Raw genomic sequence first — 14,921 nt, forward strand, 5'->3', positions numbered from 1 at the left:
TTCTATGTCAGTTTGTCTGTTTGTGTCTGTCTCTCTGACTGTGTGTGTGTGTGTGAGAGAGAGAGAGAGAGAGAGAGAGAGAGAGAGAGAGAGAGAGAGAGAGAGAGAGAGAGAGAGAGAGAGAGAGAGAGAGAGAGGGTGGAGGGATGTTGTCGGTTCAGTTATTGCTATGCACGTTTCAGCTGACTTTATACAACTACATAATGCTACAACAAAAACGTAGGAATTTAAATTGTTTTTATAAATTATGTATCATGGATATAAGTCAGTGACTTGAGTTTTCTTTTCATAATATTTAGTTTAAAATGGCAATGTTTTGGTCGGTTGGTCCTGGTGTCAGATACTGTACATAGAACACACGGCCATGTCATCACAAGCCTTCATGTTGAAACTGAAAAGAAGGAACATTAACAAACAGTTAGCAATAAATAATTTGCATGTTTTCAGTCATAAATACTTATCTTGGTCGACACTCCTTTAAAGGTTTCGTTCCGTAAATAAAAGGGAGCACACAATGAGAACAAGTAGGCATACATTATTTTGATATATACATGAACCATACACGTATGCATGGACGAAATACTTCTCCGATAGAATTATATGTTAAATACTATTGGCGAATATAATAGGGGAAAATACCCGTCAGAACTCTAGATCTGCCCTTGTTTTCTTTAACTGATTTAACATAGCCGACAGAAGATGCCGGCAACTGGGTGGCGTGAAGGGGAGGGGTGGGGCAAACTGGTGGGGCCAGTTATAAAATGTGAGGTCACAGATAATATATACACATAGTAATTATAACCCAATTTAGAATGTTTATAATCAACTCCATTCATATTAAAGCATGGATTATGAGCTACATTCTAGTGGATAAATCCTTATTTAGATTGCCTTTCAACTGGGGGGGGGGGGGGGCTGGCCCTCTCCAGCTTTAGAGTAGAGGTGGACAGTGTCCCCTCCCCTCCCCCGCTTCCGTCGCCATGTACAAATAATAACTAGTATGATATAAATACATATAATTCAGAAGCGGGTATTATTGCTTAATAAATAACTCAAATACAAGTACTCGTACTGTCATGGAATGGATAATTCTAATACAAGTATTATTATATAGTGAATAACTAAAATATAAGTACTGTCATCAAATGAATAACTCTTAATACGTTTATTATAGAATGAATAATTTATACAAGTAGTATCATGGAGAATGATTAACTCGAATACAAGTATTGTTGTAGAATGAATAACTCTCATATACAATAGTCAAGGGGCCACATCGAGCTATCGTGCCAAAAAGGGTTTTACGTGTCACCAAAAGATATACATTTTAAAACCCAAATTATTATATAACATTTAGTGAAATATCTTAAAATATCAGTGTTATCAGTCACTCAGTGACGACAACACATTTTAGAGTGAAAATTTCACTATTTCACTCTAAAATGTGTTATCTTCACTGTAGAAAGTATTACCTTCACTGTAAGAAAGCCAGAACTATTTTGCTGACTGGCATTTTGAAAATAAAGGTAAACTGCCAAAAGTTATATAATAAATAGAAAATTTCATGTTTCTTGTCAAATATGATTTATATTTCGTCTCGTGAAGTTTGCAATCATATCACACTCGTCGCGCAAGCGCGACTCGTCAGATATGATTGCAAACTTCACGAGATGAGATATAAATCATATTTGACAAAAAAAAAGAGAAAAAAAAGAAAGAAATATCCTCTATATATCATTAGTACTGTCATTGGTTAGCATGAAAACCAAAGATTTTCTCCCCAAACGGATTGCCGTAATACATAGTGGTGGGTTACGTAAGATAAAATGCTATTGTGGACCGAGGACTAATTGGTTTGTGATGCTAAGTCCAGTTTTATGCAATAATTAGGCCACATAAAAAAACACTTGTTTAGCGTCCGCCCATTTAAATCTTTCCAGGTAGGGAGGGAGGTTTTTAAATTAATTTTTTTATTTTGTATGTAGAATGGCGGAGTGCAGGAAGAAGACGTCTAACATTTATTCATGGTCAGAAGGCTTGATAGGAAGGTACAAAGACCATTGACACTTTCAAGCTAGAAATTGCACAAGAAAACATTAAAGTTGTTGTAAAATATTTGTTCAAATGAAAGTTCAGCTATATGTATTTAAAGCGTCAATGTATTAACGATGTTTTGAGAGTTTTTACACTTTGTATTATTCGATATAGGTTGCAATATGTCAAATAGAATACAATAGGTGATATTGTTAACGTACCAAACTATGTCCATAAATATGCATACTAAACCTTACTAATGTATTTAGTAAAGATATTTCATGGCTTATTTTCTATATAACAGGATGTTAAATGAAAATGTAGCATTGACCGGGCGTATTTCCGGTTCAGAAAAAATGTATGATACAAATGTATATCTTTCTGGGCATCTTTTAACCTTTTCATTTCCTCTGGTCCCCTGACTACAAGTATGGAATGAATAACACTGATGAAAGTAGTATTACAAACTCAATAATGTAATGATGCAAGTATTATGGTATATATAATTGGTATACAACATATCACACAAATGTGTTTAATGGTTTAAAAAAAAAATCTGACCATGTTTAATTCAGGCGTTCTTTTATACATGACGATTTTCGACTCGTTTTCAACCTCTTTCATCATGCTCATAGTACTATAATAACCTGCAAGATACCAAAGTCTGCACATAGTCTGTATCAGTGGATGTTACAACAACAACAACAACAACATAATCATTAACAACAAGAACATTATCATCACCAACAACAACAACAACATTAACAACAACGTCATCATTAACAACAATATCATCATCAACAACAACATCATCACGTTCATCATCAACAACATCAACAAAAACAACAACATCAACAACATCATCATTATCGTCGACAATAACAACATCAACAACAACATCAACAACAACAATATTATCATCGACATCAACATCAACAACATTAATATCATCATCATCATCATCATTAACAACAACATTATCATCATTAACAACAACACCATCATCATCATGAACAACAACTTTAACAACATCATCATCAATAACATCACCATCATCAACAACTACAACATTTATACACCAAGCCAAAATAGTTCTTAAATAACAACAATTTATTTCTTATTTTTAAATGAAGAATTGTTCTCAAAAAGATTTTTTAAAATCAAAACAATCAACTTTGCTGATCATAAAGTAGTTCCGTCCCAAACAGCTATATTTCTGGACAGTGACAAAATATGGAAATTTATCTAGTCATCATATCTTTATAATATATATAATGACTGCAGGATAAACACACACACAAACACACTCACACACACACACACACACACACACACACAGAGAGAGAGAGAGAGAGAGAGAGAGAGAGAGAGAGAGAGAGAGAGAGAGAGAGAGAGAGAGAGAGAGAGAGAGAGAGAGATTAAAAAAAAAAACTTTACTGACTCTAATTAAGCTAACCGTTATAATCATGTGGTTTGTCTTCATTATTAGTAAATATCTTGATTGACGGGAACGTTTTTATATTGTATTTATCCACTAAACTCTTCTCTTCGTCCGCATTGACAACAGCAGTTTTCATAAAACCCTGTAGCAAGATTACAAGATTAATATATATTTTTTGACTAAAGTTACCATCCACTCCCATTGCTTTCACAAACATAAATGTGAAAATGGTGGTTCAAGTACTATATACATGTACAGACAATGGAAGTTGATTCTAGTATATACGTTCTTTAGCACCACCCCACCATTTGTCGTGTCGTTAATTGGGGCAGCTTAATATAGTCCGGGTTAGAAAATAGGTCCTCACAAAAAACCCACAATAATAATAATAATAATAATAATAATAATAATAAAAATAAAATTAATAATAATTCTGATATGCCTTTTGAAATACTAAGTATTTCTTTGTTGATTACAAGTAGGTTGACCTCTGTAGTATTTAAATAACTCATCGGTTTGAAGTTACTTGTTATATGTAGTATTTAAATAACTCATCGGTTTGAAGTTACTTGTTATATGTAGTATTTAAATAACCCATCGGTTTGAAGTTACTTGTTCTATGTAGTACTAACTGATTTTCATTTCAACTATTTTCGTGCTTATATATCCAATTTCAAGCACGCTGTCCTGGGCACATACCTCAGCTATCTGGGCTGTCTGTTCAGGACAGCGAGTTAGTTGCTAGTTGTTACTGGTTAGTGAGAGAGAAGAGGGTGTAGTGGTCTTACACCTACCCACTGAGTTGTTAAAACTCGCTCTGCGTGGGAGCCGATACCGGGTTGCGAACCCTGTACTTACCAGCCTTATGTCTGATGGCGTAACCACGACACCACCAAGGCCGGTACTATGCAAGTGATATAGTGCCACTTGTATAATAGCAACACAGACCAATCAAACATAAATACACATCTATAGTCCGTCCCACACGAACGCCTGTTTCATTCTGTGGATTTTACTACAATTTATATATTTATGAGCCAATTGTTTTCTAAATTGCACACACAAATAGTGTATATACACTTTTTTCCAAAACATATTTACGTTTCTTTTTAGGTCAAACCAAACTGAAATTATTTACAACACCCCCCCCCCCCCCCCCCAAACAAAACAATCGACACAAAAAAATTTGTAGGATGATGGGATGGATTATCAACAAGTTAATTGACATTAATGTTAAAAGTGAACATAAAATTGAAATGGCAAATATAAATGCTAGTAAATAAATATATAAATAAATGCTAGTAAATAAATATATAAATAAATGCTAGTAAATAAATATATAAACAAATGCTAGTAAATAAATAAATAAATAATTGGTAGTAAATAAATAGGCCTAAATAAATAAATAAAGTAAAATAAAATGAAAAATAAAATAAAATAAAATTAATTAACTACCAACCTCCATCAGTATGGAAAACCTGTCCCACTTCGGTACCAAATCTATACAGTCTGCATTGCTAAAATACACAAAACCATCCAGTCATTTCATTTCAACTTATTTTCGTGCTTATTTTCAAGTAAGGTTCAAACACGCTGTCCTGGACACACACCTAAGCTACCTGGGCTGTCTGTCAACGCCAGTGGGTTAGTTGTTAGTTGATTAGTGGTTAGTGAGAGAGAAGAGGGCGTAGTGGCCTTACATCTACCCATTGAGCCCTTAAGAACTTGCTCTGGGTTGGAGCCGATACCGGGCTGCGAACCCTGTACCTACCAGCCTGTAGTCCGATGACTTAACCACTGCGCCACCGAGGCCGGTCCATCCAGTCAGGTCCTCATTTGAGGGTAAGAGATCAATGTGCATGCAGGAGTCGAAATTCTGCCGTCTCGAGCGCTTTTTGGCTGTCCACGTCAGCATGGGTCGGGAGATGTTTAATGTTTGCCTGACGTCCCGTTGGACCGGCAATTAGTTTACGTTTATACTGGCACGAAAGTTTGAGTAAAATACATTTCTAAATAGAATTATTTGTTAAATTGATTAAGCGACAGGTGTAGGTGATTATAGACCCTTCTCATAAAGATGGCGGCCACGGTGCGTGACGTCATAGGGCGTTAGCTCCGAATCAACAGCAAGATTGACATCTGTTTTAATTCTCTTTTCATTGTTAATTTTAAATATGTTTCAAGTATTTTAATTATTCACCCTTATTGGACTATTGATCTCGGATGGATTTTTATCCCTACTGGGATTCCAGAGTGTTTTTAAACATTAAATAATGTCCACTGTACTGAACAGATCAAATTTGCACTTGCATATTCATTCTAAAAAAAACAAAAGACACCCCCCCCCCCCCCCCCCCCCCCCCCCCCCCCCCCCCCCCCCCCCCCCCCCCCCCCCCCCCCCCCCCCCCCCCCCAAATAAAACACCACCAAAATAGCAACAACAAACAACCAAAGTTGTTTTTAAGTTTAAACGGAATAATCCAAAATACTAATTGACAGCGATGTTTGAACCTTGAGTTGCTCATGTGTGGCGCTTTACATCATAATAATTATTTCAAACTGTAGTATTAAATTAAACATGTCTAACGTTTAAAATAGTTTGTATCTTGGGCCTGTGTGCATGGGGGTCAGAGTCAGGGCTTGGTAGGTCAGACAAACAGATGGATGGATGGATGGATTGATAGATAGATAAATAAATGGATGAATGGATGGATGGATGGATGGATGGATGGATAGACATAACATGACAGACAGACAGACAGACAGGCAGATATAAATATATATAGGTGTGTACTTACTCTGGTTTATAGAACAGCACAAACCATACATTTTGATAACTTTTGATAATTACTTCTTCAAAGTTGCTTTGTGTTAACTGAACCATGTTTCTCTCGTTTGGGTACAGGGGGCTTGCCATGGCCACACTCGCTCCTAGGCCTAGACACAGCACTGGGAAGAGAAACGTTTACAGAGTATATACGTCATATTATAGGCTTTACCTGTTGGCCAGTTTCACAATAATAATAATAATAATAATAATAATAATAATAATAATAAAATATCATAATCATAATCATAATCATAATATATTTAATTTGCAAAAACAACTATTTTTCATATCAGTAAGACAATGCTCAGTTTTGCTTTCGATACAATTTATATGGATAACACTTACTTAACAAAAACATTTTCTCCAAATAACTAATTTCGCAAACTAATTTCGAGTTTTCAGGTACATATCACATTATAGTGTCGTACAGCCGTGGACGTTTGTCACTGGTTAGTTTTGTATTTATCAAATAAATTAGGATAAAATATGCACATGTTCACATTACACCAGCATAAAAGACGAAGATATTCATATTACACCAACATAAAATATGCACATATTAACATTATATCAGCATAAAATATGCACATATTAACATTATATCAGCATAAAATATGCACATATTAACATTATATCAGAAAAAATGCGTATATTTATGCATTACACGTATACACTGTTACAGCACATACAATCGATAAGATTGTATTAAAAATAATAATAATTACAGAAATTGATAAGTTTATTATAACACAGTTGAATAAACAAAACAATTAGTAATAATTGTACACGAATAACCGTATACGTATTTAAATAATAATAATAATAATAATAATAATAATAATAATAATAATAAAATCAAAATCAAAATACTCGATTAACAGAGGATCTAAAAAGGTTGGCCCAGAAAGAATGCAGGAGCACATCTACGAATTTTCTTGGGAGGCGTTACCAAAGGAGCGGAAGTTAGGTTCTCAGTTTCGGGTCAGTTTGTTATATATATTGCCTCTTTCCCATCTACTGCTCTTGCATTAAAGGGAGAGTAAACTCAAACATGAGCTTTATGTGTTGGAAAGATGTATACCCGGAACACCAATACATAGGCCCTACTGACACTTTACTAACTGGGGGCAGCCATTTTCTTTTCTTTTTCGACGTGTCAGGTACTCTAGCTTGTAGTCCAGCAGATATGTGACAAAATTGTGCCTTTTATGATAAAAGCATGCAACTTTGCATGATGCTAGGAAATACCCTAGAGACAAAAATTAGATATAAGGACATTGCAGATTTGTCCCCTGGGAGCCATGGCGGCCATTTTGAAAAAGGCCGCCATGACTAACGCAAGATCCAATGCGAGTGTCTGAATTTACCATATTTTGTGTCCTTTTTAGAACTAATTACACTGATTTATACCTATGTCCATTGTACATGATGTAGAGGTGATATTTTATACAAATGTCAGGGACAGTTCCAGAATATAAGCTAAACGACGTTATTTTTGTTTTCCTCATACATACGTGTGCAGTCATTCATGGTCAGTGTGTCCACCAAACTAGTAGAGAGCAGTGCACTTAAGTACAGCCGCCAGTAGTAGGGGTGTATAGTAGGTGGTTACAAGTGCCTCTTAGCAATGCTGACCGGCCTCGGTGGCGTCGTGGTTAGGTCATCGGTCTACAGGCTGGTAGGTACTGGGTTCGGATCCCAGTCGAGGCATGGGATTTTTAATCCAGATACCGACTCCAAACCCTGAGTGACTGCTCTGCACGGCTCAATGGGTAGGTGTAAACCACTTGCACCGACCAGTGATCCATAACTGGTTCAACAAAGGCTATCCTGCCTGTGGGAAGTGCAAATAAAAGATCCCTTGCTGCTAATCAGAAAGAGTAGCCCATGTAGTGGCGACAGCGGGTTTTCACTCAAGATCTGTGTGGTCCTTGACCATATGTCTGACGCCATATAACCGTAAATAAAATGTGTTGAGTGCGTCGTTATATAAAACATTTCTTTCTTTCTTTCTTAACAATGCCAGAAGTAACTACTGAACACTCCCCGAAGCTGATGAGGAATGGCAGCCTTGAAACACTCAGAGTGCGCTCCACATCCTTTTCTACAACCATATCTAATGAGTTCTCTACATGCATTGGTAGCCCTAGGCAAGGTTGTCCAAATTGGTTACCAGCTGCTTGTGTTACCTTGATGCCATCCTTATTCATTTGGTGGTGGGAGTTCTGGTGCACAAACTAGCATCGGACCCCAACAGCGTGATGGCTGGTACATTGTCCTTTTCACATACTGTAGAAGGGTTGCCTTTGTAGGAGGTATTTGATCGAGTACTCTTTTTGGGAGGGTCGAAAAGCACAGGTGGCGCTTGGTGTTGTTGTTAAGGCACCAACAACTAGTGTGACTTCATTTGCTACTTTCCAGATGGCCCAACTTCCATCCTTGCCCTTACTACCGAATGAAGACAGTAAAGCCATGAAACATGGGCAATGAAAGGCACCTGTCTGAATCCAAGACATGAAAGATACTGAACAGTTGCTATGGCGCCAAGACGCCAGTGTGTTCTTCAATGACAGCATCAGCTACATGAAGCAATATTCGTGTGTCTGCCTCCTCTTGGGTACATCGGACTATACTGGTGACATCTCTTGGCTGTTTGCATAGGACATTTTGAAGATGTGTGCCAGGGCTAGAGCTGGGTGTGCAGGACGTTTCACCTAATTATGTATAAAACTTCAAGCATAGTAGAAACTGAGATATTTTCAAAAATAATATCAATTATTACATAAGAATAAGAAAGATCCTGGTTTCAACATGTTATTTACAGCTTCACCATCAAGGATGCCTACCTCAACAGGTCTGTTAATATTGCAGTCTGATGTAATAAGCTCCTCTAGGCAGTACACAAGGGGTCAGACTCAGGTTTCCTATATGTGGCAGTGATGATGGCCAGGCTTGATTCTCATGCTAAAACAACTCATCCAAGTTGCCAACCTTTACCTGACAAAATACGTCAAGTCTGGGAAACTGAGCAGACATTTGCTGTTGTACTTTGGATTTATTTCGAACTGGAGGATGTTTGAAGAGCGGCAGAAATTCTCGATTGGTTCTTGAATGGACTTTGTCTCTAAAACATGCTGTTCTTTCACAAATATTCCATACTGATCCTGTCCTAACGTCTCAAATCTGCACATGGTATAAACAATAGAATGGTCTGCAATGTATAGGCCGTCTAGTTTCTGGAGATTATCACTACTTTCACAAAATAGATCCCTTCTATGGTATTTGTCAGTGACTTGACATCTGAAAGAAATAATTTCTGTGTTTGCTTGGTCTGTTCATGATATACCGAATTTGCTGCCTTCTTCTGACTCATCTCCATGGATGACTCAAACTATTAGTCGAGTTATCTCTGGTCCACATACCATCCAGCACCTAAGAGATGTTGGATTCTCTGTCAGGCTTATAGCTCCACCATCACCTTTCACAGCAGCGTTATGTTGGGTCTAATCAATGGTAATAGCAGGGAAAAGTCTTCTTGACCATCAACCTGCCTTCTAAAATTCGGAATATAAAAGAAGATGACATTCTTTAAGTGTTACCAAATCTCTCAAATGGACTGGAATCCATCTGGCATAATTTGTGTGATGTAAGGCAAAGAAGAATGGGACAATGTTGGTCAATGTATCAATGTACAAAAGAAACTTTGTCACATGGATTGCTCGAACAAAGATCAACACTTTCACTTCCAGCTGAAGAACTATGAAGCAAAACTAAAACTGGGGACTTGCTTTAGCTCTGATACTTCACCACTCAGACATCAAATGCTTGTCTTCTACAAGTCTGCGGCTGCACCATGTATATGCCTTTTGTAGGAGTATGTGCAGGCTACAAGCTGTGACTTGATGAGCTTTATGACTATGTGTTACCATTGTAGATTTTAAGAAAGAATCTGCTATAACTGCAGAGGCAGCTCCAACCTGTACACGGGCATCTGTCCAACCACTGCCATCAAATAGATCCCTTACCACCATAAGGGCTGTCATATCAATATGAAATGCACCAAAGAACACAATAGCATTGTCTTCATCGTGACTTACTGGCCGGGACCACGAATTCGTTTATCAGTGGCATACAAAGGTTGATCCAGGGTAATTATTGCCACCTAATCAGGATTTAAGATGTATGCATGGAAAAATTTAAAGAAAAGTTAGGTGTTTTTTTTAACGACACCATTAGAGGGCATTGATAGGCTATTGGATGTAGAACATTTGGTAATTCTGTTAAATAGTCATTGAGAGGACACCTGTTACATTTTTCAGTTAGTAGCAAATGATCGTTTTGAAATACAAGTCGTGGCGCACTGGCTGGAACGAGAAATAGACCAATGGACTCACCGACAGGTATTCATTCGGAAACATTGTAAGAAGGTGCAAAATTACGACACAGTCATGACTCTTTTTTATTAGTACTGTACGTCCTGTACCACTTATAAAACAACAAATCATATATATTGTGAATGAAAGCAATTAAAAAATAATAATTTGTTGTCTATTTGAGTTCGGTGATACTATAAATTCATAATTAAAATTCAGAAATGATTAATTAAGGAACACATAATATAGTAAATGGGGAGAAACGCTACCCTTTCCCATAGACAATTCTCTCTCATTCAGGATATGTTCTGGGGTGTTTAACAACTACACCTCTGTATGTGGAATGGGCATACCTATAAATCAGTTTAATATGAACCTTGTAAATAGTTGCACTATAATTATATAAGCTATTTATTGGCAAAGAGCATATAGACACCATAGTTTCTTAATTATTATAATTCCGTTTGGCTCATACTTTAGATTTGTCTTTGGAATTTGCCTCTATCAGCACCGCTACATGATGTGAAAAGGTATATCTATAAATCAACGTAATTAATTGTGTAAAGAACAAAAAGTAAACTAAATTCAAACCCCCGCATCAAGTTGTTTTGTGACCATGTCGGCCATTTTGAAAAATGGCCGCCATGGCAACTATAGGGAAAATCTGCAATGTCCTTATATCTAGAAATAACTATTTTGGTATGTTCTTACTTCATGCCAATTTTCATGCTTTTATCATCAAAGGCACAATTCTTCTATAATTTTCACCAATCCGCTGCACTATTGGGGGCGAAGTGACGTCAGCTCCGGCCAGGGGTGAAACTCCCCCCCCCCCCCCCCCCCCACCACCGCAATGTAAAGCAGGCCCCTGACAGTCCCTTTAGATTTTTCTCTTTTGTTCTTTACATTTCTTTGTCTTCTTTCTTTTTATATCTGTCTTCGCTTTATATTCCTATTTATTATTTTGATTTTCTTTATCTTAAATTCTCTTCGCTTTCTGCCTGTAGTTTATTTATCTTATTTCCTTTTGTCTCTGTCTATCTTTGTATTATCTGATTCGTATACATTTTCTTTCTCCTATTTTCACTGTCCTGGTCTCTTTCTTTTTCTCTTCTACATTATCTTTGTTTTCTATTTGTCCATATTTCTTCTTTTTAGTTTTCCTTCCCTTTATCCTATTCTCTGATAGTTTTATTCTTATAGGAGAAAGAAAGAGTACATAGAAGAATCAAGATTAAGAGAAAATAAAAGTGACAGAGAATAGAATGAAAGGAAAGAAAATAAGGAAAACTGAAAAGAAGTAAGTTAGGAACATAAAGCAAAGACAGATAAAAAAATTTTTTATTTTTTTTATTTTACGTTTCGGGCATTTCCGGACGATTTGCCGGGTGCCCCATTTATTTGTCAAAATCCTACCTATTTACAATTAACCAGGTTCTCCTTGAATGTTAAAAATATATGTACATTAAAAGTGTTTGTGCTTGTGTAAGAATACTCGATAACCAGATTTAAAAAGAAAGAAGAATTGAAATGTAAAGAATAAAAGGGACAAATCTGAGGGGCCTGTCAGGGGCCTGTTTTACATTGCGAGGGGGAGTTTCACCCCTGTGAGAATAAGTCCCACACTATTAATGGACGATTTGATGAAACTAACGAAATGTTACCTCCAAAACAAAACAAACAGATATTGTAAGGTATGTTTATTTCGACAAGGGTGTCTGGCATACAATTTTTTTTTAATTGTCCTCAGAAACACAAGCAAGGTCAAGGTTGGGGCCTTGAATCATTGCTGTACATGGTATTATTGTATATACATAAACGATACATAATTAAAGCTATACACTCGTATATAAAGCACTTATTAAACAATATGTGTATACATATGCATGTACGTGTGTGTGTATGAGAGAGAGAGAGAGAGAGAGAGAGAGAGAGAGAGAGAGAGAGAGAGAGAGAGAGAGAGAGAGAGGGGGGGGGGGAGACAGACGGACAGACATACAGACACTATAGCGAATATTTAATAATCATTTGTAGCAGACAGATCATAACATCTATGTTTTCAAACAATGTAAATACAAATATATATACAGACCAGGCGCGTGCGCAGGGGTGGGGGGTGGGGGGGGGGGGTTGGGGTCGAATTTGTTTTTTCATATCCCGATTTTTTACATTCCTGTGAATGTGGTCAGAAAGTAGCTCGGCTAGCCAGCAGAAAACACCTCAGAATAGCGCTAGAAGGGGTCAATTTTTTTTAAATTTCGGGGGGACGCCCCCCGACCACCCGCCACGGGCTTCGCACCTGCGGCGCTCGCGGTGTATATATGTATTTAATATTTACCATTTCTTATTTTCTGAAGATGCTGCCAAAAACAGCAATATAAAAGCGGCAGGAGCAAAAGGAAGCGGTCCCTGTGCCCAGTATAGGCGTGCGCTACAACAGCTTGCTCTGAATGTGCACGTAAAATCCTTCTCTTCCTTCCTTCCAAGGAAGTGGGGTTTTGCCATCATATTGGACTATTTTCAGTTTATAATTTTATTAGGGACATTACTTTTAAAATCATTGTGAACATAGTAGAATTTGTATAAAGACATCCCTCCGCACATTTAGAAAAATCTTCAGGTTTATCCCCACCCATTTTAAAAAGAAATAGCCCTTATATCTTTTTAAATTTATTTAATGTGTAACACTGAATAAAATAAAACAAATCAAGAACTAAGATACAAGTAATGTCCCTCAACATGGAACAAAATAAGGGAAAGTCTATAGTTGTATATCACATCTGTATATGGCAAGACATGTAATAGCTAGGTTATCGAGTTTTACAATTATCAATAAGTAGCTTCATGGGGCGGGATGTAGTCCGGTGGTAAAGTGCTCGCTTGATGCGCTGTCGGTTTGGGATCGACCCCCGTCGTTGGGCCCATTGGGCTATTCTCATTCCAGCCAGTGCATCACGACTGGTATATAAAAGGCCGTGGTATGTGCTATCATGCCTTGTGGGATGGTGCATATAAAAGATCACTTGCTACTAATGGATAAATATAGTGGGTTTCCTCTCAAAGACATATGTCAAACTTACCAAATGTTTGACATTCAATAGCCGATGATTAATTCATTAATGTGCTCTAGTGATGTCGTTAAACAAAACAAAAAACAAACTTTAAGTAATTTCATTTTAAGTCCAGGGAAATGCTATATATATTTTTTTATATAACAGTAATAGTCTGAACAAGGTGACATTTGCGTATACTGAATACACACGAAAACTGGATTTTTTCTTGAAAATATTTTAGGAAATAAAATGAAATTTAACCTAGTACAAATATTAGAACGATCAGAAAACACATTTAATATACAGCCACTAATATTTTATGCAGAAAATATACTTGATATGTAATTACAATAGCTGAACAGTCTCTTTTAGTCGATAACATCTTAAAAATAGCAGCAAACTCAGGAAAGTCCATTTAATATACATTTGCGTAACGTGTGCTATGTGTATTTCACACACTCACACACACACACACACACACACACACACACACACACACACACACACACACAGGCGCGCGCATTTGCGTAGTGTTTTATATTGAGAGAAGAAACCCGCTGTCGCCACTTCATGGGCTACTCTTTTCGATCAGCAGCAAGGGATCTTTTATATGCACCATCCCACAGACAGGATAGCACATACCACGGCCTTTGACATACCAGCTGTGGTGCACTGGCTGGAACGAGAAATAGCCCAATGGGACAACCGACTGGGATCGATCCCAGACCGACCGCGCATCAAGCGAGCGTTGTACCACTGAGCTATGTCCTGTTCCCACGGGACCCAGATGCTTAACTACAAAGAAGTATGCTGGCCCAAATAGAATCTTCGTGACTGTGGATAGTCGTGCAGTCCATCGATGCAAGTAACAGGCCCTGTCGGAGGATTCCCTCGTGTGGTCGTACGTCGGCACTACTCCCGGATTCCAAGAGTTGGCGATGGTGTGGTGAATTGCAAAGTCGCCTCCGCCGAAAATCTGTGAAAGTGGTAAAAAAGAGTCTCTGGTGAAGACCCGGAAGAAGTTTCGTAGTGTTCGTGGTGTCCGCGATGAGGTGGCGAGCGTACCGAAGGCGAAGCCTTGCAGCGTACAGGAACGAGTCGGACGAGCCCGTTTCCTGTTGAGGAGGGGGAGGCCTTTCCCTGGCAGATTTGTCACTCGGTGGAGTGACCGCCCTCCGTTTCACAACGGG

The 14,921-nt window shown here is 37.6% G+C and overlaps 1 protein-coding gene across 1 annotated transcript; it reads right to left on the reverse strand.

The window, feature by feature from the left end:
- Positions 1-222: 222 nt before the first annotated feature.
- On the reverse strand, positions 223-6,788 carry LOC121376746 (putative protein disulfide-isomerase DDB_G0275025). Its single transcript, XM_041504514.1, has 6 exons — positions 6,651-6,788; positions 6,274-6,424; positions 4,935-4,992; positions 3,491-3,617; positions 2,596-2,681; positions 223-391 (listed from the first exon to the last, which is right to left on the reverse strand). Exons 1-6 carry the CDS (start codon positions 6,661-6,663, stop codon positions 371-373), a joined length of 456 nt encoding a protein of 151 aa, XP_041360448.1. The 5' UTR covers positions 6,664-6,788; the 3' UTR covers positions 223-370.
- Between the last annotated feature and the right edge of the window lie 8,133 nt (positions 6,789-14,921).

The sequence above is a fragment of the Gigantopelta aegis genome, chromosome 7, assembly GCF_016097555.1.
Source record: "Gigantopelta aegis isolate Gae_Host chromosome 7, Gae_host_genome, whole genome shotgun sequence".
NCBI classification, from domain to species: Eukaryota; Metazoa; Mollusca; class Gastropoda; order Neomphalida; family Peltospiridae; genus Gigantopelta; species Gigantopelta aegis.

What these genes read in the sequence shown, in the direction of transcription:
- LOC121376746 (XM_041504514.1), bottom strand. An exon ending in GTGCTGTTCTATAAACCAGA is followed by an intron (nt 4,993 to 6,273) that starts GTAAGTACACAC and finishes TGTGTATTTTAG; the next exon opens with CAATGCAGACTGTATAGATT. An exon ending in GAACGCCTGAATTAAACATG is followed by an intron (nt 392 to 2,595) that starts GTCAGATTTTTT and finishes CCTTCTTTTCAG; the next exon opens with TTTCAACATGAAGGCTTGTG.